The sequence below is a fragment of the Pongo abelii genome, chromosome 20, assembly GCF_028885655.2.
Source record: "Pongo abelii isolate AG06213 chromosome 20, NHGRI_mPonAbe1-v2.0_pri, whole genome shotgun sequence".
Classification (NCBI taxonomy): Eukaryota; Metazoa; Chordata; class Mammalia; order Primates; family Hominidae; genus Pongo; species Pongo abelii.
In genome coordinates, this window is record NC_072005.2 from 42,264,323 (window position 1) to 42,289,583 (window position 25,261).

General features: G+C 43.3%; 1 protein-coding gene across 2 annotated transcripts in view; it reads right to left on the reverse strand.

The window, feature by feature from the left end:
• Positions 1-1,040: 1,040 nt before the first annotated feature.
• ZNF850 (zinc finger protein 850) overlaps positions 1,041-25,261 on the reverse strand; it is a 28,337-nt gene continuing 4,116 nt past the window's right edge. The window contains exons 2-5 of one of the 2 annotated variants that reach the window (XM_024237942.3): positions 19,206-19,286; positions 18,924-19,050; positions 18,252-18,347; positions 1,041-7,002 (exon numbers count right to left, since the gene is read on the reverse strand). In XM_024237942.3, coding sequence (XP_024093710.3) covers positions 3,965-7,002; positions 18,252-18,347; positions 18,924-19,050; positions 19,206-19,217 — 3,273 coding nt within the window. In that variant the 5' untranslated portion in view covers positions 19,218-19,286 and the 3' untranslated portion in view covers positions 1,041-3,964. Of the gene's footprint in view, positions 7,003-18,251; positions 18,348-18,923; positions 19,051-19,205; positions 19,287-25,261 lie in introns of those variants that run through there. The other variant, XM_054540251.2, reaches the window with a different exon arrangement.

A 25,261-nucleotide genomic window follows, 5' to 3' on the forward strand; every position in this document is an offset into this window, starting at 1 on the left:
ATTGCTTGAAGACAGGAATTCAAGACCAGCCTGGGTAACAAAGCAAGACTCCAACTCTACTGAAATAAAAAATAAAAACTTAGCTGGGTGTCACGGTGCTGCTGGGAGTATAGCAGTGAGGACGACCAGAGGTCACTCTTGTCACCATCTTGGATTTGGCTGACTTCTTTACTGCAAGATGTTTTATCAGCAAGGTCTTTATGACCTGTATCTTATGCTGACCTCATATCTCATTTTGTGACTTAGAATGCCTTACCTGTCTAGGAATGCAGTCCGGTAGGTTTCAGTGTTACTTTACACAGCTCCTATTCAAGAAGTTGCTCTGGTTTACACGCCTCTGACATAACCATGCAGTGAACAAGTCTATTGGCTCCATTTATTCACCAGCATGTGCTCACTTTGTATCTGTGTCATATTTGGATGATCCCAACAATATTTCAACTTTCTCATTGTCATTATATCCGTTATGGTGGCCTATGATTCTCTTTGGCACCACTAGTTGTTTTAGGGCATCACAAACTGTGTCCATATAAGACAGCAAACTTAATTGATAAACATGGTGTGTGTTCTGACTACAAACTTAATTGATAAACACTGTGTGTGTTCTGACTGCTCCACTGACTGGCTCACTGCAACATCCGCCTCCCAGGTTCAAGCGATTCTCCAGCCTTGCCTCCTGAATAGCTGGGATTACAGGCATACGCCACCATGTCTGGCTAATTTTGTATTTTTAGTAGAGATGGGGTTTCAACATGTTAGCCAGGCTGGTCTTGAACTCTTAACCTCAGGTGATCCACCCACCTCAGCCTCCGAAAGTGCTGGCATTACAGGCGTGAGCCACCGCGCCCAGCTTGGAATTTCTAATATAAATTGCCCACTGGATCCAAAGAAGAAGGTGCGCACGGACTTTAGTTTTGCTTGCTTTCTTTCCAGCAAGGACTTTCTTAGCCACCTTTGCAGTTATGGGCTAAAGTAGACAGGGAAATAGACAGGGAAGGTGAAGCTTAAAACAAAGTCAGTAGTCAAACATGAAAAATATAGTCACACTTCTTTATTATAAAACTATTACGTTGGGTCTCCCTCTCCCTCCTCCTCCCCCTCCCTCTCCCTCTCTTCTTCGGTCTCCCTCTCCTTCTTTTTTCGGTCTCCCTCTGTTGCCGAAGCTGGACTGTACTGCGGTGATCTCGACTCGCTGCAGCCTCCCTGCCTCAGGCTCCTGTGATTCTCTTGCCCCGGCCTGCCGAGTGCCTGGGATTGCAGGCGCGCGCCGCCACGCCTGACTGGTTTTTGTGTTTTTGGTGGAGACGGGGTTTCGCCCTGTTGACCGGGCTGGTCTCCAGCTCCTGGCCTCGAGTGATCTGCCCGCCTCGGCCTCCCGAGGTGCTGGGATTGCAGACGGAGTCTCGCTCACTCAGTGCTCAATGTTGCTCAGGCTGGAGTGCAGTGGCGTGATCTCGGCTCGCTACAACCTCCACCTCCCAACCGCCTGCCTTGGCCTCCTAAAGTGCTAAGATTACAGCCTCTGCCCGGTCGCCACACCGTTTAGGAAGTGAGGAGCGTCTCTGCCTGGCCGCCCATCGTCTGGGATGTGAGGAGCCCCTCTGCCCGGCCACCGCGTCTGGGAAGTGAGGAGCGCCTCTGCCCGGCTGCCATCCCGTATAGGAAGTGAGGAGTGTCTCTGCCCGGCTGCCCATCGTCTGGGATGTGAGGAGCACCTCTGCCCGGCCGCCCCGTCTGGGAAGTGAGGAGCGCCTCTGCCCGGTCGCTCTGTCTGGGAGGTGAGGAGCACCTCTGCCCGGCCGCTCCGTCTGGGAGGTGAGGAGCGCCTCTGCCCGGCCGCCCCGTCTGGGAGGTGAGGAGCGCCTCTGCCTGGCTGCCACCCCGTCTGGGAGGAAGTGAGGAGCGCCTCTGCCTGGCCACCCCGTCTGGGAGATGAGGAGCACCTCTGCCCGGCCACCCAATGTCTGGGAAGTGAGGAGCACCTCTGCCCAGCCACCCCGTCTGGGAGGTGAGGAGTGCCTCTGCACGGCCGCCACCCCATCTGGGAGGAAGTGAGGAGCACCTCTGCCCGGCCGCCCCGTCTGGGAAGTGAGGAGCACCTCTGCCCGGCCGCCCTGTCTGGGAGGTGAGGAGCGCCTCTGCCCGGCCGCCCCGTCTGGGAAGTGAGGAGCACCTCTGCCCGGCTGCCCCATCTGGGAAGTGAGGAGCACCTCTGCCCGGCCGCCCTGTCTGGGAGGTGAGGAGCGCCTCTGCCTGGCCACCCTGTCTGGGAGGTGAGAAGCGTCTCTACCCGGCCACCCCATCTGGGAAGTGAGGAGCGCCTCTGCCCGGCCACCCCGTCTGGGAGGTGAGGAGCGCCACTACCTGGCCGCCCATCGTCTGGGATGTGAGGAGCGCCTCTGCCTGGCTGCCCCATCTGGGAAATGAAGAGCACCTCTGCCCGGCCGCCCCATCTGGGAGGTGAGGAGCGCCTCTGCCTGGCCGCCCTGTCTGGGAGGTGTACCCAACAGCTCCGAAGAGACAGTGACCATCGGGAGAGGCCCATGAGGATGATGGCGGTTTTGTTGAAAAGAAGGGCGGGAAGTGTGGGAAAAAGAAAGGAGAGATCAGATTGTTGCTGTGTCTTTGTAGAAAGAGGTGGGCATAGGAGACTCCATTTTGTTCTGACTAGGAGAAATTCTTCTGCCTTGGGATGCTGTTGATCTATGGCCTTGCCCCCAGCCCCGTGCTCTCTGAAACATGTGCTGTGTCAACTCAGGGTTAAATGGATTAAGGGAGGTGCAAGATGCGCTTTGTTAAACAGATGCTTGAAGGCAGCATGCTCTTTAAGAGTCATCACCACTCCCTAATCTCAAGTACCCAGGGACACAAACACTGCAGAAGGCTGCAGAGACCTCTGCCTAGGAAAACCAGAGACCTTCGTTCATGTGTTTATCTCCTGACCTTCTCTCTCCACTATCATCCTATGTCCCTGCCATATCCCCCTCTCCGAGAAACACCCAAGAATGATCAATAAATACTTAATTAAAAAAAAAAAAAACTATTACTAGCCAGGCGCAGTGGCTCACACCTGTAATCCCAGCACTTTGGGAGGCCAAGGCAGGGGGATCACGAGGTAAAGAGTTTGAGACCACCCTGACCAACACAGTGAAACCCCGTCTCTACTAAAAATACAAAAATTAGCCGAGCATGGTGGTGCATGCCTGTAATCTCAGCTACTTAGGAGGCAGAGGCAGGAGAATCACTTGAACCCGGGAGGCAGAGGTTGCAGTGAGCCAAGATAGCACCACTGCACTCCAGCCTGGGCAACAGAGCAAGACTCCGTCTTAGAACAAAACAAACAAACAAAAAATACACAAAAACAACTATTGCCATCAACATTTTATCAATTAGTAATTTTGGCACAGAGAATTTACATAACTAGCCTAATGTCACGTAGGTAGTAAATGGTTGTCTTTTGTCATTGACCACATTCTCTAATATGAATTTGTATAACTTCAACAAGCTTTGAATCATGATAGAAAACTCATCTACATTCACTATCAATTTCTTTCAGTATTAAATGTCCTAATTTTGGTGGGCGGATCATGAGGTCAGGAGATCGAGACCATCCTGGCTAACACAGTGAAACCCTGTCTCTAGTAAAAATACAAAAACAAAAAAATTAGCCAGGCATGGTGGCAGGTACCTGTAGTCCCAGCTACTAGGGAGGCTAAGGCAGGAGAATGGCATGAACCCAGGAGGCTGAGCTTGCCGAGATAGCGCCACTGCACTCCAGCCTGGGCGACAGAGCAAGACTCTGTCTCAAAAAAAAAAAAAAAAAAAAAAAAAAAGTCTTAATTCTGGAAAAAGTGAATATGAAGTAATACACATCCATTGTAATACACATCCATTGTATTTGACCCACATATGGAATCTGCTGATGATCCATGACAAATGGCATGAGAACGGTTTCCTACATTAATTATGCTAGGTCATGAATTCTCTGATGTCGAGTAAGCTGTGTAAGCTGTCTAAAGGCCTTCCCACATGTCTTACATTCATAGGGTTTCTCGCCAGTGTGAACACTCTGATGTCGGCTGAGTCCTGAGGCATAGAAAAAGGCTTTCCCACATTCCGGACATTGATAAGTTTTCTCACCAGTATGGATTCGTTTATGTTGACTAAGTTGTGAAGGACATCTAAAGGCCTTCCCACATTCCTTACAATCATAAGGTTTCTCACCAGTGTGAGTTCGCTGATGTCGAATTAGTTCTGACCCGCAAGTAAAAGATTTCCCACATTCTTTACATTCATAAGGTCTGTCACCGGTATGAATTCTCTGATGTAGAGTAAGGTGTGTACGCTGTCTGAAGGACTTCCCACATGTCTTACATTCATAGGGTTTCTCACCAGTGTGAATACTGTGATGTTTGGTGAGTCCTGAGAAACGGACAAAGGCTTTTCCACATTCATGACATCGATAAGGTTTCTCACCAGTATGGATTCGTTGATGTTGAGTAAGTTTTGAACGACGTCTAAAGGCCTTGCCACATTCCTTACAATCATAGGGTTTCTCACCAGTGTGAATTCGCCGATGTTGAATTATTGCTGAGCGAAAAGCAAAAGATTTTCCACATTCCTTACAATGATAGGGTTTCTCACCAGTGTGAATTCGCTGATGTTCAATTAGTGTTGAGCGAGAAGTAAAAGATTTCCCACATTCTTTACAACTATAGCGTTTCTCACCAGTGTGAACTGGCCGATGTTGAATTAGTGCTGAGCGAAGAGTAAAAGATTTCCCACATTCCTTGCAATTATAAGGTTTCTCACCAGTGTGAATTGGCTGATGTTGAATTAGTGTTGAATGAGAAGTAAAAGATTTCTCACATTCCTTACAATCATAGAGCTTCTCACCAGCGTGTATTTGTTGATGTTGAATTAGTGTTGAGTGAGAAGTAAAAGATTTCCCACATTCCTTACAATCATAGGGTTTCTCACCAGTGTGAATTTGCTGATGTTGAATTAGTGTTGAGTGAGAAGTAAAAGATTTCCCACATTCCTTACCATCATAGGGTTTCTCACCAGTGTGATTTTGCTGATGTTGAATTAGTCCTGAGCAGAAAGTAAAAGATTTCCCACATTCTTTACATTCATAAGGTTTCTCACCAGTATGAATTCTCCGATGTTGATTAAGGTATGTACGCTGTCTAAAGGCCTTTCCACAGTCCGGACATTCATAAGGTTTCTCACCAGTGTGAATTCTCTGATGTTGGTTGAGTCCTGAGACACTGACAAAGGCTTTCCCACATTCCTGACATTGATAAGGTTTCTCACCAGTATGGATTTGTTGATGTTGAGTAAGTCGTAAACGAAGTCTAAAGGCCTTCCCACATTCCTTACAATCATAAGGTTTCTCACCAGTGTGAATTTGCTGATGCTGAAGTAGTGTTGAGCCAACAGTAAAAGATTTTCCACATTCCTTACAGTGATAGGGTTTCTCACCAGTGTGAATTCGCTGATGTTGAATTAGTGCTGAGCGAGAAGTAAAAGATTTTCCACATTCTTTACAATCATAGGGTTTCTGACCAGTGTGAACTGCCTGATGTCCAGTTAGCCCTGAGCGAAAAGTAAAAGATTTTCCACATTCCTTACAATGATAGGGTTTCTCACCAGTGTGAATTCGCTGATGTTGAAGTAGTGCTGAGCCAGAAGCAAAAGACTTTCCACATTCTTTACAATTATAGGGTTTCTCACCAGTGTGAATTCGCTGGTGTCGATTGCGTGTTGAGCGAAAAGTAAAAGATTTTCCACATTCCTTACAACAATAGGGTTTCTCACCAGTGTGAATTCGCTGATGTTGAAGTAGTGCTGAGCCCGAAGCAAAAGATTTCCCACATTCCTTACAATCATAGGGTTTCTCACCAGTGTGAATTCGCTGATGTTGAATTAGTGTTGAGCCAGCAGTAAAAGATTTTCCACATTCTTTACAATCATAGGGTTTCTCACCAGTGTGAATTGCCTGGTGTCCAATTAACCCTGAGCGAAAGGTAAAAGATTTCCCACATTCCTTACAATCATAGGGTTTCTCACCAGTGTGAATTCGCTGATGTCGAATTAGTGCTGAGTGAAAAGTAAAAGATTTTCCACATTCCTTACAGTCATAGGGTTTCTCACCAGTGTGAATTCGCTGATGTCGAATTAGTGCTGAGCCTGAAGCAAAAGATTTTCCACATTCCTTACAATCATACGGTTTCTCACCAGTGTGAATTTGCTGGTGTCGAATTAGTGTTGAGCCAACAGTAAAAGATTTTCCACACTGCTTACAATGATAGGGTTTTTCACCAGTGTGAATTTGCTGATGTTGATTTAGTGTTGAGCCAGAAGTAAAAGATTTCCCACATTCTTCACATTCATAAGGTTTGTCACCAGTATGAATTCTCCGATGCTGAATAAGGTGTGCAGACGGTCTAAAGGCCTTCACGGATTCCTGACACTCATGAGGTCTCTCATCTGTATACATTTTCTGGTGTTGAATAAGATGTGAGCCAGAAATAAAAGCTTTTCCATATTCTTTACATGCACAGGGCTTTTCCCCAGTATGAATTCTCTGATGTTTAACAAGATAGGAAAAGTGATGAAAGGCCTTCCCACACTCCTTACATTTATAGAGTTTTTCACCAGTATGGGTTTCTTGCTGTTGTGTAAGTTCTGAGCCATACTTAAAAGCCATACATTCTGTGGATTTATACAGTTTCTCTCCAGGATGAATCCAATGATGCAGAGTGAGAGATGTCTGTAGGCAGAAAGTAGGTGTTTTTTCATAAGTCATTATTGCTTTTTCCAAATATTGCTCCTGATTTGTATCTTGGTGCTGAAACTGGCCTTTGCATTCCCAGTCATCTCTGACACTGGAGCCCACAAGGCTATGACATTTTTCCATTCTCACCCACTGAGATGATATTACTTCACAGATTTCTTTTGGCAAACATGAATCTTTGGTCTTACATCTAAACTTCGAGTCTGAAAAATAACCAGAAAGCAAAAACATAGCATTTCGTTGTTGAGTAGAAATAAAAACATCTATGATAGAAAGGGGAGACAAACTGAAAATAATGTCCTTAAGAATTAAAGATGTGCTGGGCGTGGTGGCTCATGCCTGTAATCCCAGCACTTTGGGAGTCTGAGACAGAAGGATTGCTTGAGCCCAGGAGTTCAAGGCTGCAGTGAGCTGTGATTGTGCCACTATACTCCAGCCTGGGCCACAGAGCAAGACCCTGTCTTTAAAAAAAAAAAAAAAAAAAAAAAAGATGGTGTACATACATGGTATACATGGTAATAGTATGTACCCTTACATGATGTGATGAGAACAGTATTTTATCTCTGTGATCTTCCTTCTAAAAATACTGAACTCCAGTCTAATCACTGGAAAAACACCAGACAAATCCCAAAATGAGAGACAATCTATGAAATACCTGGCCAGTACTCTCCAAAACTATTGAGATAATCACAAACGAGGAAAGCTTGAAAAGCTGTCAAAGCAAAGAGAAGCCTAGGGAAACATAATGACTCAATGCAATGTGTTATCCTAGCCAAGATCCTAGAATAGGAAAAAAGGACATTAGGTAAAAGCTAAGGAGGCCGGGCACAGTGGCTCACACCTGTAATCCCAGCACTTTGGGAGGCTGAAGCGGGCGGATCACGAGGTCAGGAGTTCAAGACCAGCCTGGCCAACATGGTGAAACCCTGTCTCTATTAAAAATACAAAAATGAGCCAGATGTGGTGGCCCATGCCTGTAATCTCAGCTACTCGGGAGGCTGAGACAGGAGAATCACTTGAGCCCGGGAGGCCTAGGTTGCAGTGAGCCAAGATCGTACCATTGCACTCCAGCCTAGGCAACAAAAGCCAGACTCCATCTCAAAAAAAAAAAAAAAAAAAAAGCTAAGGAAATCTGAGTAAAGTCGGGGTTTCCATTAATAATAATATATCTCAGCACCATAGGAAAGGTAAATAATAATAACAACATTGCTTCAACAGTGTTATTATTGAATAGGATCAACATTCATTCATTAATTATGACAAATGTACAAATATAAAATGTTAATGGGAAACTACATGTGATGTGTATAGGAAGTCTCTGTTACTAACCTGACAACTTTTCTGTAAGTCTAAAACTATCCTAAAACCTAAAGTTTACTTTTTTAAAGTGAGAAAGTAACATCTCATTAGCAAAAAGGCCAAGCAAATTTTTGTAAAAGACACAAATGGGGTATCAGTATCTAAAAATTAAAAAATGGATCATTGAAACTTAAAATTCAATGAATGAATTTGAATTGGCAGTATAAGAGTGCAATCATGATTTTTAAAAAATACTTTCCATCTTCATCCATTGAAGCCTTAGAAACAACCAATCCGGCAGCAATGAACACGCTAATGACAGATTACTGAATCTGAATACCATTTCTTACAATACAGAACCTAGGCTCCTTGGAGCATCTTGGGATTAGAACAGAAACTGTGCATTATGAGCATGGAAAAAGCTGGCATATTAGAAAAACAAAGAAGCTTATTCAAGACTCCTAGGGTCATGTCAAAAAGACTCAGGAACCATTGTGAAGAGGGTCCCATTGGCCAAAGATGGGACGAATTGAGCATGAATTCAAGAATAACAACTGTAATCACTGTAATGTAATTACAATAAATCACATCAAATATTTTTTAAATCTGTGTGTTCATAAGGACAATTTTAAAATTACCTAGTAACTTTTAGGGGATGAGGTGATGAATGGCTGCTAACATCACAGAAACAGAAACAACCAGATATGTGCTTCTTGATGAAATACACAATACTAATAATATCACATAGTCTGTTTATAGGAAAGAAAGGAATAAAGGGAGGTGAGCTAAATGTTAAATGACAGATGATCCAGTTTCTTCAACATATAAATTTCAAGGAGAAAAAGAGAAAGAAATCAACAATAAAACCGCACTGGAATGGTTAAATAATTGGAAATGCAAAAGCAAGGTTAAAAGTAATAAAGAAAAGTCAAAGAATTCATTTGTCTTCCTAAAAGTAATACTGAAAGAACAGGGAGCAAACTATATTCAAGATGGAACAGCTAAAATTTATTCAGAAGTGATGAGGTTTTCTAAAAAAAATCTGAGGTGCCACGAGTGCCATGAATGGTAAATTTTAAAAGTTCTATGGGGCCGGGTGCGGTGGCACACGCCTGTAATCTCAGCACTTTGGGAGTCTGAGGCAGGTAGATCACCTGAGGTCAGGAATTCAAGACCAGCCTGGTCAACATGGCAAAACCCCGACTTTACTAAAAATACAAAATAAGCCAGGCATGGTGGTGCACGCCTGAATTCTCAGCTACTCGGGGGGCTGAGGCAGAAGAATTGCTTAAACCCAGGAGACAGAGGTTGCAGTGAGCCGAAATTGTGCCACTGCATTCCAGCCTGGGTGACAGAGCGAGACTTCATCTCAGGAAAAAAAAAAAAAAAGAAAAGTAAAAGTTCTATAAGCCAGGCATGGTGGTTCATGGCTCTAATCCCAACACTTTGGGACGCCAAGGCTGCAAGATTGCCAGAGCCCAGGAGTTCAAGACCAGCCTGGGCAACAGCCTGGGCAACAGCCTGGGACACTGTCTCAAAAAAAAAAAAAAAAAAAAAAAAAAAAAAGCTGGTGTGGTGGCATATGCCTGTAGCCTCAGGTACTCAGGAGGCTAAGGCGGGAGGATCACCCGAGCCCGGAAAGTCAGTGCTGCAATGAGCTGTGGTCAAGCCACTGCACTCCAGCCTGGGTGACAATAGGAGAACCTGTCTCTTAAAAAAAAATTATGCATGATGAAATCCCAAGAATGAGAACAAAATGGACAGGAAAAAAAAAAAAGCTTACACACCATGCTTGCTATATGCCAGGCACTATTTTCACTGCTTTACACATTTACTATATAAGCTCATTTAATCCTCAGAAGAATCCTGTGAATAGCACATATATTTGCAAATGAGGACAGAGAGGTTAAGTAAATTGCCAAAAGTCATAGAGGTATTAAATGGCAGAGCTAGGATTTGAATGGAGGCAATCTGGCTCCAGAGTCCATGCTTTCAACTTCCAAATCAGTGGAATCAAACTAAGTATGGGCATCAGATTTTTTTAAAACCTCAAATCTAAAACAGTGTAAAATAAAACAGGCAACAGAAGACAGGAAAAGTGAGACAAATAGAAAAAGCTGGTTAAAAAAATTCAAACAGGCCAAGAGAGGTGGATTGTGCCTGTATTTTCAGCTACTCGGGAGGCTGAGGTATGCAGATTGCTTGAGCCTAGGGGGTTGAGGCTGTGGTGAGCTGTGATTGCTCCACTGCACTCAGCCCAGGCAACAGAGAGAGAGACCCTGTCTCAAAAAAAAAAAAAAAAAAAAAAATCCAAATACATCAGTAATTATAAGGAATGTAAACAAAGAAAAAGTAAATTTCAACCCCTTTAAAATAAAAAGTGACTAAAAACATGAGGACACAAAAAAGTTGAGTAAAAGCTAAGAAAATGAAAATCAGGCAAGCATTCATGAATAGAAAGCTAGGGTCTTAGCACTGGAAAAAAATAGACTTCAAGGTGAAAACATTATTGGGAATAAAGAGGATTACTACATAATAAAACATTCATTCACCAAAAAGATATAACAATTCTAAATTTGTAAGCATCCAGTAAAATAAACTCTAAATATGCAAAGTGAAAATTGAGAAAATACAAAAAGTTTAGGCTTCATCTTGATTGTGGGAGATTTCTTTTTTTTAGTTATTTTTTTTGAGATGGAGTCTCACTCTGTCACCCAGGCTGGAGTGCAGTGGCACCATCTCAGCTCACTGCAACCTCTGCCCTCCGAGTTCAAGCGATTCTCCTGCCTCAGCCTCCCAAGTAGCTGGGATTACAGGCGCCTGCCACCACACCCGGCTAATTTTTTGTATTTTTAGTAGAGATGGGATTTCACCATCTTGACCAGCCTGGTCTTGAGTTCCTGACCTCGTGATCCACCAACCTCGGCCTCCCGAAGTGCTGGGATTACAGGCGTGAGCCACCACACATGGCTGATTGTGGGAGATTTCAATACACCTCTTTTAATAACTGACAGGTCAAGCACCCAGAAAATATAAAGGGATACAGAGGATCTTTACATCAAATTAACAAGCATGATATGTTGAACATGTGAGAATTCTACATGCAGCAATTAAAAGAAAGCACAGGAACATGTGAATCCCTACCCCCACAAAAACATTGACAATTCAGCAGTGCATGAAGTAAGTCTGAACACACTTCCAGAAACTGGTCTCATACTGACCATGTATGTATTGACTATAGTGCAATTAAGGTTGAATTCAGGAATAAAAAATGGGAAAAAAATTTAAATGCAAAACATTTACAAAAGCTCATGGGTTGAAAATGGTATCATGCAAATTAAAAAATTCTTTTTCGGCTTTTTTGAGACAGAGTCTCGCTCTGTCACCCATGCCGGAATGCAGTGGTGCGATCTTGGCTCACTGCAACCTCCACCTCCCAGGTTCAATCAGTTCTGTGCCTCAGCCATTTGAGTAGCTGGGATTACAGGCATGCAACACCACACCCAGCTAATTTTTGTATTTTTAGTACAGAAAGGGTTTCGCCATGTTGGCCAGGCTGGTCTCAAACTCCTGGCCTCAAGTGATCCACCCACCTCGGCCTCCCAGTGTTGGGATTACAGGCATGAGCCACCGTGCCTGGCCTAAAAATTACTTTGATGCTAAGTGATGACAATAACAATTGTATCATGGGCCGGGCTGTGTCTTAGGCAACAGGCAAAAAGCAAACACAAAATCTCTGTGGACGAAATCAACCTCAACTCAACCCTCAAAATATTCTCACAAAGTTTCAAGGAAAGAGAGAGCACTTCACAATAAAAAAAAAAAAAAACAAAAACTAACACATACAGGGAAATGAGAAATCACATGAAGAAAAAAAAAGCAGAAACAGAACCAAAAGTCTTCAAATACTAATATTAAAGAGAATTATTATGTTTAATAATGCTTAAAGAAGTTAGAAAGTCTTGACACCACTAGTAAATAAAGTAACTACGTAGTTTTTTTATATATCTAGTTTTTAGCCTTTTTTTTTTTTTTTTTTTTTTTTTGATATGGAGTCTCACTCTGTTGCCAGGCTGGAATGCAGTGGTGTGTTCTTGGATCACTGCAACCTCCACTTCCTGGGTTCATGCGATTCTCCTTCCTCAACCTCCCTAGTAGCTGGGATTACAGGCGCCTGCCATGACACCCAGCTAATATTTGTGTTTTTAGTAGAGACGGGGTTTTACCATGTTGGCCAGGATGGTCTCAATCTCCTGACCTTGTGATCCGCCCGCCTTGGCCTCCCAAAGTGCTGGAATTACAGGCATGAGCCACCGCGCCTGGCCTTGAGCCAATCTTTTAAGTGCCGTATCACCTACTTGTTCATTAAGATCTCAACTATACTTTCAGCACACTACATAACCTTATTTCCAGGAAGATGTGTATTTGCAAACATTTATTTCTATTTGGAACACATGATTTTCTACCCCCAGAGGAATGCATTCTTGTCTGGAGTGTTTCTTTTCCCAAGTTTATGCACATCCACATATTCACCCATTCATATATGATGTATGTGTATCTATGTGTGCATTTTCTTCTTTTTATAAAAATAGAATTGTCCTATACATACTGGTGTGCAACTTCTCCCCCCAGATAACAACAGATAAAGGATAGTGATAAAATTACTATTTATAGATTTACTTCATTTCCTTGAATAGCTGCATAATATCCCATTATGTGGATATACCATAACGTCACATTTTTTTCCCCCTCAAGACGGAGTCTTGCTCTGTTGCCTAGGCTGGAGTACAATGGCACGATCTCCGCTCACTGCAACCTCTGCCTCCTGAGTTCAACCAATTTGCCTACCTCAGCCTCCCAAGTAGCTGGGACTACAGGTGTGCACCACCACGCGTGGCTAATTTTTTGTATTTTTAGTAGAGACAGGGTTTTCACCATGTTGACCAGGCTGGTGTCGAACTCCTGACCTTGTGATCCACCCGCCTTGGCCTCCCAAAGTGCTGGGATTACAGGCGTGAGCCACCACGCCTGGCCTGTCACAGTTTTTGTTAATGCCCATTTAGACTGTTACTGCTGTTCCAGGAAATGTGTTTCTGTATATATCAGAATTAGCTACTTCTTTTATTTCTGTAGCAGACAGTCCAAAAAGTGAGATTACTCATTCCAAATGTAGGCACATTTTCATTTGACTGGCTAGTTTGATGCTTCCTGGCAGTGTCAGAGATGGTCTGTTCCTAGCCAGCAATGAATATTCCCATGCTATATAGTGTTGAGTTTTTGTTTATCTGAGGGGCAAACTTTGGCAGGGGTCCATTGGGATATGCTAACAATAAGATAACTAGTAAATAGAAGCTCTTCTTAACCCAAATAGGTAGATCCGTCGTGATTATGTTGGAATTTCCAGAGTTCTAGAAATGAATGTGCAGATGGTTGCACAATATGAATACAATTAAAGATGGTTAAAATAGTAATACATTTATGTTATGTATATTTTACCATAATTATAAATAAATGAAAAAATGAATGAATGAGTCACTCCTAAAAATTAGTAAGAAAATAAAACCAAATAAAGAAGTAGAAAAGATGAAACATAAAAAGGAAGCACAAATAGGAAATATAGTTTCTTTTCCTTTTTTTTTTTTTTTTGAGACAGAGTCTTGCTCTGTTGCCCAGGCTGGAGTGCAGTGGTGTGATCTTGGCTCACTGCAACCTCCGCCTCCTGGGTTCACTGCAACCTCCACCTCCTGGGTTCAAGCAATTCTCCATCCTCAGCCTCACGAGTAGCTGGGATTACAGGTGCCTGCCACCACACCCGGCTAATTTTTTGTGTGTTTGTTTTAGTAGAGATGTTGTTTCACTATGTTGATTAGGCTGGTCACCATGTTGACCAGACCACTCCTGACCTCAAGTGATCCGCCCACCTCAGCCTCCCAAAGTGCTGGGATTTACAGGTGTGAGCCACCATACCCAGCCTCTTTTTCTTTTTGAGACAGGGTCTTGCTCTGCCACCCAGGCTGGAACACAGTGGTGCGATCACAGCTCACTGCAACCTTGAACTCCTGGACTCAAGCGATCCTCCTGCCTCAGCCTCCCAAAGCCCCGGAGTTACAGGTGTTAGTCACTGTGCCTGGCCAAGAAGTGAATTTTTCATTTTAATTTTAATTACTTTACAGTTAAATCTAATTAGCCCCATGTAGGTAGTGGCTACTGTATGGAACAGCACAGCTTTTATGAACCATCTATTGAAACTGGATTGCAAGAACCTTTGTGTTGTCCCTTCACATAAAAAACTAAAACCTTAAATGATGACTCATGCCTTACAGGTATAGTATGTATACAAAATGAGGCAGAACTCCCAGCAGGGAGCCCATTTTCAAACAAAATGCTTTGCCCTGCTATCAGAGACTAGTAAGTAAGTAAATAAATAAATAAATAAATTCAGTAATAAAAACAACTATTAAAAATGGGAAAAAATTAAAGGCAAAACATTTACAAAAGCTCATGGATTAAAAATTGTATCATGAAAATTAAAAAGTTCTTTTTTTGTTTTCTTGAGACAGAGTCTCACTCTGTCACCCATACTGCAGTGCAGTGGTGTGATCTCGGCTCACTGCCTCCTCCTCCTCCCGGATTCAATCAATTCCATGCCTCAGCCATTCAAGTAGCTGGGATTACAGGTGTGCAACACCATACCAGGCTAATTTTTGTATTTTTAGTACAGAGGGGGTTTCGCCACATTTGCCAGGCTGGTCTCAAGTGATCCACCCATCTCTGATTAAATGCTCTCATCTAAAATCGTGTGGTTGTGGCATATCAGATCTTTTCACTTTAAACTTTTAAATTAACTAACCAGCTACGAATACTTGTCTGAACTGAGTTGGATGAGGCAGCTCCAGTGGATCATGCATTTCTGTCCTAGACTGTCATGAGCTTTAAAAAGTTTAAACCAGGCCGGGTGTGGTGGCTCACGTCTGTAATCCCAGCACTTTGGGAGGCCGAGGCGGGCAGATCACGAGGTCAGGAGATCGAGACCCTCCTGGCCAAAGTGGTGAAACCCCATCTCAACTAAAAATACAAAAAAAATTTAGCTGGGTGTGGTGGCGCATGCCTGTAATCCCAGCTATTCAGGAGGTTGAGGCAGGAGAATTACTTGAACCAGGGAGTCGGAGGTTGCAGTCAGCCAAGATCGTGCCACAGCACCCCAGCCTGGCAAGGGAGCAAGACTCCATCTAAAAAATTATATGTATATTGGCCCAGGAATCTCACATCTGAAAGATTAAATATGAAAATGTCCATTTAAATAAAGATACATCAGAGCAGTCATTTTAAATAGAAGAAACAGCTGGGCACAGTTGCTCATGCCTGTAATCTCAGCAGTTTGGGAAAGTGAGGCGATGGGAGGACTGCTTGAGCCCAGGAGTTCCAGACCAGCCTGTGGCACATAGGGAGAACCCATCTCTACAAAAAAAATTAGAAATTGACCGGGTGTGGTGGTGTGTGCTTGTGGTCTGAGCTAGTCAGGAGGCAGAGGTGGGAGGATCACTTGAGTCCTGGAGGTCAAGGCTGCAGTGAGCTGTGATTGTGCCACCGTACTCCAGCATGGGCAACAGAGAGACCCTGTCACAAAAACAAAAAAAGAAGAAGAAACACTGAAAAGCTACCTATACATTTAATAGTACTGAACTCATGATATCCAGGACTTAATTTAACATAGTTAAGGGAAGGTGCAGAGGTCAACAGGCATAGATCAAGTAAGATTGGAAACATGGAAACTCATTGATAACTACTGCAGCTAGGAAATGGATTCGGGGGATGTCCAGTACACCATCCTTTCTACTTTTGTGTATGTTCAAAGACTTCCGTAATCAACTTAATAATTAAAAAAAATTTTTTTGTAATGTTCTATGGATAAAAGGAAATAAAGTCATCTATATCCTACAATTAAAACACTTTAAAATGGATAGTTTGCATTACTTAAAAGCACATTTTGAAAAATAAAATGCCTTATCTTTTCTACTTCAAAAGAAAAATCCCTCAGTCTATGCTACTTACAGCCTAATTTTTGCGCATGTTAACATTGTCACCAAATTATTGAAAATGGATCACTCCCTTTTCCTTGACACTTAAGTCTTCTGTATTTAACTTATTGTCCTCTTTTATACACAATCATTTCTGGTGCCTTTTCCTCCTAAAAGCAGGCATATCCTATTCCTTCACATTTATATCTACAGCTCTTTCTTCTAAGCACCATATTAGAAATCTCCTGGTTGAGTCTACTTTTTAGAAAGTGATTTACACACATGATTTAGACCGTTTATTAGGCTGGGTATGGTGGCTCATGCCAGTAATCCTAGCACTTTGGGAGGCCAAGGTGGGCAGATTGCCTTAGCTCAGGAGTTCAAGACCAGCCTAGGCTATGTGGCAAAACCCCGACTCTACTAAAAATACAAAAAATTAGCCAGGTGTGGTGGCGCATGCCTGTAATCTCAGCTACTCTGGAGGCTGAGGCACAAGAATTGCTTGAATTCAGGATGCAGAGGTTGCAGTGAGCCGAGATCCCTCCACTGCACTCCAGCCTGGGCAACACAGCAAGATATTGTCTCAAAATAAATAAATAAATAAACCCTTTATTAGACTGTAATTCTGATAGCTTATGTCTTCTATAACTGTCACCCACCAAGAAAAGAAGGCTTTGGCCGGGCGTGGTGGCTCACGCCTGTAATCCTAGGACTTTGGGAGGCCGAGGTGGGTGGATCACGAGGTCAGGAGATCGAGACCATCCTGGCTAACACGGTGAAACCCCGTTTCCACTAAAAATACAAAAAATTCTCCGGGCGTGGTGGCGGGCGCCTGTAGTCCCAGCTACTCCGGAGGCTGAGGCAGGAGAATGGCGTGAGCCCGGGATGCGGAGCTTGCAGTGAGCGGAGACTGCGCCACTGCACTCCAGCCTGGGTGACAGAGCAAGACTCCTTCTCAAAAAAAAAAAAAATTAAAAAATTAAAAATAAATTTAAAAAAAGAAAAGAAAAGAAGGCTTTATGATTTTTTTTTAAGTCAATAAATGTTGATTAAAAGTGAATGAGGTCGGGTGTGGTGGCTCACACCTGTAATCCCAGCACTTTGGGAGGCTGAAGCAGGTGGATCACCTGAGGTCAGGAATTCAGGACCAGCCTGGCCAACATGGTGAAACCCTGTCTCTACTGAAAATACAAAAAGTAGCCAGTTGTAGTGGTACATGCCTGTAGTCCCAGCTACTCAAGAGGTTGAGGCAGGAGAATTACTTGAACCCGGGAAGTGGAGGTTGCAGTGAGCCAATATTGCACCGCTGCACTCCAGCCTGGGTGACAGAGTGAGACTCCGTTTCAAAAAAAAAAGTGAATGAATATCCATCGATGCATGAAATGGCTGCATCAAAGCAAAACTAGACAAGAAAAGACAGGACAAAAAAAAAAGTTAAGGATCAGTATGAAAAACAAATATATTTTGAAAGATTTTTTTTTAAAGCAAGAACACGGGTTTAAATTTCAAAGGGAAAGAAGCAGCTCGAAGACAGAGGAAACAGGATGGCTCCCGAAGAAGGGAACGGTATTCTTTGAAATGGGAAGAAATTATGACAAGAGGGTAGCATAGACTGAAGAGGTGGAAGTAAAAGGGGATTCTTGGCCAGGCGCAGTGGCTCACGCCTGTAATCCCAGCACTTTCGGAGGCCGAGGCAGGTGGATCACCTGAGGTCAGAAGTTCGAGGCCAGCCTAGCCAACATGGTGAAACCCCATATCTACTGAAAATACAAAAATTAGCTGGGCATGGTGGTGGGCACCTATAATGCCAGTTCCTTCAAAGGCTGAGGCAAGAGGGTCACTTCAACCCAGGGACGGAGGTTGCAGTGAGCCGAGATCATGCCACTGCACTCCAGCCTGGGCGACAGAGCGAGACTCCATCTCAAAATAAATAAATAAATAAATAAAAAATAAATAAAATTTTAAAAAGTGTGTGTGGGGGTGTATCGTGACTTTTCTTCATGTGTCTTAGGCCACAACCCTTACATGGGACCTTGAGGAAGAGACTCCTCAACCAATACCTGTTTGGTGTTGCCTCCCTGACAGGCTGGGTTCTAAATAGCAGTGTCTTCCCCATCTGCTCAGTCCTTACTTACCTGGGCACCATCCTCCCAGCACGTCCCTTGAAACCATCCAGGGCTCTTTCCCTTGCTCCAGTAAGGAAATCACATCAGGCTTTGAGATAGAGAGACCTGTTTATAAGAAAAGAAGTAAGATGGCCGGGCATGGTGGCTCACTCCTGTAATCCCAGCACTTTGGGAGACCAAAACAGTTGGATTGCTTGAGGTCAGGAGTTCAAGACCAGCCTGACCAACATGGTGAAACCCTGTCTCTACTAAAAATACAAAAATTGGCTGGGCGTGGTGGCGGGTGCCTGTAATCCCAGCTACTCAGAAGGCTGAGGCATGAGAATCGCTTGAACCCGAGAGACAGAGGTTGGAGTGAATCGAGATCACACCATTGCACTCCAGCCTGGGCGACAGAGTGAGACTTTGTCTCAAAAAAAAAAAAAAAAAAAGAAAGAAAGAAAAGAAGTAAGACATACTCCTGCTGTTTCTGAATTCAAAGTTAGTCCCTTAGTCCTCATGAAGGACTAGAGGAAGGTGTAAAGGTCTGAAGCATGGAGAAGATGGAGTGACCCCAAAGAGCTGCCCATCTATTAATCTACAAAACACAAAACAATTCCCTAGGCAACGGGTGAAAAGTCACCCAGACAATTGAAAGCTACACCCAAAATTCATGAGTTATTTGCGGATAGACATCTTTACCTAGTGAGACCAGGCTGCTGTAGTTCTCCATCATTACATCTCTGTATAAGTCCTTCTGAGCAGTGTCCAGGCACTCCCATTCCTCCTGAGAGAAGTCTATAGACAGATCCTGGAACATGACCAACCCCTGAAATGACAAACCCATGCAGCGCTGTTGAAATTAAAGGAAAGGTTTTTAAGATGAAGGAAGACATAGAAGAGTGCTGAAGGATGGAGAGAATACAGTGAGCTAGGATGAGAGTGGGGAAGAGTAAAAAAATTAGTGTAACTTCAACAAAGTACCTCCATGTTCATGAATATTCCTGTTGCGGCCGGCAAACCTCCTTCATAGAATGGGACATTCCGAATATTCCATGGTTAGAGCTGGGAATGAATAAAACACATTGATATATTATTTCCCAAATAAACAAACTAGAGTACAAAAGCACACAGCAAGCTGTAGGCCTAGCAAAGCTGAAAGAATATTACAGTAAACATCTGATATGCAAATTACTATTTACAACAAAAGCTTAATAAACAGGTACTCCTCCCTTACCACTTTCTTTCTTGTTATTTTTTTTCCTCGTTTCATTTTTTTGTTTTTGTTTTCGTTTTGAGACAGGGTCTCGTTCTGTTGCCCAGGCTGGAGTGCAGTGGCATGATCACAGCTCACTGCAGCCTCAACCTCCCAGGCTCAGGTGATCTTCTCACCTCAGCCTTTGTGTTAGCTATGACTATAGGTGTGCACCACCATGCCCAGCTAACTTTTTGTATTTTTAGTAGAAACGAGGTTTTGCCATTTGGTCAGGCTGTTCTTAAACACTCGAGCTCGAGCAATCCACCTGCTTTGGCCTCCCAAAGTGCTGGGATTACAGGCATGAGCCACCACACCCAGCCTTTTCTCATTTCTTAAAGGAAGACAGGATCTTTCAAAAATATCTACAAAAAGTTTAAAAACCCTATTGGCCAGGCACGGTGGCTCATGCCTGTAATCCCAACACTTTGGGAGGCCAAGGCGGATGGATCACCTGAGGTTGGGAGTTTGAGACCAGCCTGACCAACATGGAGAGACCATTTTAGTCTCTACTAAAAATACAAAACATGGAGACCATTTTAGTTTCTACTAAAAATACCAAATTAGCTGGGGGTGGTGGCGCATGCCTGTAATCCCAGCTACTTGGGAGGCTGAGGCAGGAGAATTGCTTGAACCTGGGAGGCAGAGGTTGCCGTGAGCCGAGATCGCACCACTGCACTCCAGACTGGGCAATAAAAGCGAAACTCTGTCTCAAAACAAACACAACAACAAAAAAACCTCTAATGCACTTCACTAATTAGTACTTCCATAAAATAGTATAGATAGCACTTCGATAATTAAACGTACATTGGCTGGGTGTGGCAACCCACACCTGTAATCACAGCACTTTGGGAGGCTAAGGCAGATTAATTGCTTGAGCTCAGGAGTTCAAGACCAATTCTGGGCAACATGGCAAAACCTCATCTCTACAAAAATATATATCATATACAAATTAGCCAGATGTGGTGGGACATGCCTGTAGTCCCAGCTACTTGGGAGGCTGAGGTGTGAAGATTGCTTGAGCCCAGGAGGTGGAGGCTGCAGTGAGCTGTGATCCTGCCACTGCACTCCAGCCTAGGCACCAGCGCAAGATCCTGTGTCAAAAACAAACAAACAAACAAAAGCCAGGTGCGATGGCTCATGCCTGTAATCCCAGCACTTTGGGAGGCTGAGTTGGGCAGATCACAAAGTCAAGAGATCGAGACCATCCTGGCCAACATGGTGAAACCCCGTCTCTACTAAAAATACAAAAATTAGCTGGGCGTGGTGGCACGCGCCTATAGTCCCAGCCACTCGGGAGGCTGAGGCAGGAGAATTGCTTGAACCCAGAAGGTGGAGATTGCAGTGAGCCAAGGTCATGCCACTGCATTCCAGCCTGGTGACGGATCAAGACTCCATCTCAAAAAATAAAATAAAATAAAATAAAATACAAGAGTGGGTATCATGGTAGGAATAAACTGCACACAGGTCAGACAAAAGTTACAGGGGCATCTGCAAGTATAAACAAGTTTCCTGTGAGACACCTGGTCATGGGTCAGACACTTGAGCATTAGGCTGTGGGCCAGGAAAAATAAATGTCTGGTGAAAGGCTACTGTAAAGACCCACAAGCCCCTCCCCTAGAGCCGCATTAGGGTGAGGCTAGAGTTTATAGCCATTCTCCTGAGAGACCTCAAGACCCAATTAGAAGAAAACTACAACATTTGTTACATAGAAGGCATTTTCCAAAGAGTAGTTCAAAGATAGTCTTCCTTTGGATATAAAACAAATCTCAAGATACGCCAAAACTGTTTTGTTTTTACTGAATAATTTTTGTGTATGCGTGTTGTTGCTTTAGCTGCAAGTGGCTAACAAGCTGTGATTTTCTTTTCTTTCCTTTCCCATTTTTTTTTTTGAGGCAGTCTCACTCTGTTGCCCAGGCTGAAGTGCCTGATCTCAGCCCACTGCAACCTCAGCCTCTCTTAGCTGGGATTACAGGTGCCTGCCACCATGCCCAACTAATTTTTGTATTTTTAGTAGAGACGGGGTTTCACTGTGTTGCTGAGGCTGGTCTCGAACTCCTGGCCTCAAGTGATCCACCCACCTTGGCTCCCAAAGTACTGGGATTACAGGCGTGAGCCACCATGCCCGGGCAACTCTGATTTTCTAACTTGCCCCATGTATTAGGGTCATACTAGGAAAAAAACAAGTCAGAACCATTGGAGCCACATGTACAGATGTGCAGTAGCCCTGCTAGCAACACTGCTGCTTGCTGTGGCTCTTAGGAGAGATGAGTTCAGCACGTGTCTGTCCTTGCTCTAGCCGTCTCTGATTGCCCCCAACAGATGCACAATCATTTCACTCCATTAGTTTCACTTTGGATATCCTATCATCAGATTAAAACCAGCAGGCCAAAAAGCTAACTTGAAGAAATGCTTTCACATCCACAGTGTTCTCATAGGGTCAGTATCATTTAGACATGACAGGACCGTGGTTGCAGGGGACGGAATGAAGTGTCATCCTTAACTGGCCATCCAATGTCATCAGCATGAACAGAAGGGCTTTATATGATATTGTCTGATGTTTTCTGAATATTACCTTACAAATGCTGCTTTATTTATAACTAAAGAATAGGGACCCTGTCTTTTAAAGCTTTATATATCCTCAAGTAACGGTTTTTCATATTAAATCCATTAATAATATCTAGTGGCTGAGCTAGAAATTCCATTTCTAAGTACTTATCCAAAGTAAAGATTTTTTTTTTTGAGACGGAGTTTCACTCTTGTTGCCCAGGCTGGAGTGCAGTGGTGCGATCTCGACTCACTGCAACCTCCTCCTCCTGGGTTCAAGCGATTCTCCTGCCTCAGCCTCCTGAATAGCTGGGATTACAGGCATGTGCCACCACGCCTGGCTAATTTGGTATTTTTAGTAGAGATGGGGTTTCTCCATGTTGGTCAGGCTGGTCTCAAACTCCCGACCTCAGGTGATCGGCCCTCCTTGGCCTCCCAAAGTGCTGGGATTACAGGCATGAGCCACCACGCCTGGCCAATAATTTTTTATTTTTATTTTTTGAGACAAGTCTCAATCTGTTACCCAGGCTAGAGTGCAGTGAGGTAATCATAGCTCACTGCAACCTCTGCCTCCTGGGTTCAAGTGACTCTTGTGCCTCAGCCATCAAAGTAGCTGGGAATACAGGCACACACCACCATACCTGGCTATATTTTTTGGTATTTTTGGTAGAGACCGGGTTTCACCATGTTGGCCAGGCTGGTCTCAAACTCCTGGCCTCAAGCAATCCACCCAACTCGGCCTCCCAAAGTGCTGGGATTACAGGCATGAGCCACCGAGCCAGGCCAGAGAATTTTAAAAGTATAAAGTTGTATGCAGAAGAATGTTCCTTGATGACAAAACCAAAAAATCTGAAACAAATGTCTTCTTAGTAGATATATAATACAATACTTTTTAATGGGAAAGATATGCAATATTGAGGGAGACAGGGAAAAGAAAAAGCAAAAAAAAAAGAAAAGGGAGAAAAAGAAAATTACTATTAGGACTTAAAGCTATTTCTCCCCAGTCTGTTTTCCGTACGCAGAACAATACAGATGTGACCACAGTACACATATAATTTTGTATTCTCTTTACATTTTGATTTTTTTCTTATCAAAAACACTTTATACATGGCATTTAAATGGCTTATTACTTTCCTAAATGGCTACTGCACTGTGTACTTAACCATTCTGTTTCCTTCTACTTATGATTTTTGCTGCAAAACTTTCCCCTCCAATCTGTCCACATTTAAATTCCTTTAAGGAAGGGGGCTGTATAGAAATTTTAATTTATGTGCATTTTACTGAAGCCTACCTTTTTCTTTGTGGTTTCTTTTCTTATTTCTAAACGCTAATCTATTTGAATGTGTTCAACCATTCCTTAAAATGAACACAAACACACAGGAAAAAATTGGGGAACTATGTCTTTCAAAATATAAGTATTTTGGCCACGTGTGGTGGCTCATGCCTGTAGACCCAGCACTTTGGGAGGCCAAGACGGGTAGATCATTTGAGGTCAGGAGCTCGAGACCAGCCTGACCAACATAGTGAAACCTGGTCTCTACTTAAAATACAAAAAAGGCCAGGCGCAGTGGCTCAAGCCTGTAATCCCAGCACTTTGGGAGGCCAAGGTGAGTGGATCACCAGAGGTCAGGAGTTCAAGACCAGCATGGCCAACATGGTGAAACCCTGTCTCAAATTAAAATACAAAAAGTAGCCGGGCGTGGTGGCAGGTGCCTGTAATCCCAGCTACTCGGGAGGCAGAGGCAGGAGAATCGCTTGAGCATGGGAGACAGAGGTTGCAGTGAGCCAATACCGTGCTGCTGCACTGCAGCCTGGGCAACAGAGCAAGACTCCGTATCAAAATATAAATAAATAAATATAAAAATATAAAAAAGCCAGGCGCAGTGGCTCATGCCTGTAATCTCAGCACTTTGGGAGGCCAAGGCGGGCAGATGACTTGAGGTCAGGAGTTCCAGACCAGCCTGGCCAACATGGCAAAACCCTGTCTCTAGTAAAAATACAAAAATTAGCTGGGTTTGGTGGCTCACACCTGTAATCCCAGCTACTTGGGAGGCTGAGGCAGGAGAATCGCTTGAACCCAGGAGGCAGAGGTTGCAGTGAGCAGAGATTGTGCCATTGCACTCCAGCCTGGGCAACAAGAGTGAAACTCCATCTCAAAAAAAAAAAAAAAAAAAGAATACAAAGAATTAGCAGGCTGTGGTGGTGCATGCCTGTAGTCTAGGCTACTCGGGAGGCTGTGGCAGGAGAATCGCTTGAACCTGAAAGGTGAAGATTACAGTGAGCTGAGATCACACCACTGCACTCCAGCCTGGGTGATAAGAGCGAGAATCTGTCTCAAAAAAAAAAAAAAGAAAAAAGAAAAAAAAAAAAAGAACTTTTATTTGGGGGACAAAAAAACAAAAATGGAGTGAAAGGGATTTAAGGAAATTGAAAGTCAACAGGCTAATAATGCCAATAAATAATGATGGAGCAAAGAAATCCATGTTGGCCAAATAACACCAACGTGTTTTTAAATAGTTTTCCAAAATTTAGACAGTTTTCCAGTACACTGAGACACTTCTACTATCAAGACTATAATAGTGGCTGAGCACAGTGGCTTACGCCTATCATCCCAGCACTTTGGGATGCCAAGGCAGGAGGATGGCTTGAGCCCAGAAGTTCAAGTCAAGCCTGGGAAATACAGGGAGACCCCATCTCTGCAAAAATAAAATAAAATAAAATAATAAGCCAGGCATGGTGGTGTACATCTGTGAACTGTGACCACCCCACTACACTCTAGCCTGGGTGACAGAGCAAGACCCTGTCTCAAAAACAAACAAAAAAAACCTATAATATAGAATAAATGACATTCAGGTAAGTGGAATATTAGGTGTTCAATAAACATAGGTTATTCTCTCCCTATCTCCATAGAATCATCAATTTTTTTAAAAGAGAAGTTTTGATTAGAATCTTTAAAAATATCAATACTTCTCTTTCCAAAAAAGGAGGGAAGATTTAAATATAACAATTTCTTGAGTATTTCTATTTATTTTCATTGTTGCTTAATATTACTCATAAGAATGAAAATGCATTTGCTCTCTTTCAAACATAGTTTTAATTAGTTGCACAAAATGCCAACTTATAGTCTGATGTACTTCAAATTTCTCTATCTATGAAAGCTAAATTTGGATATTATCATCTCAAGTATATTATAATCTCTGTCTTTAAATCTATCTAGGGTTCTACCTTTTCTGTAATC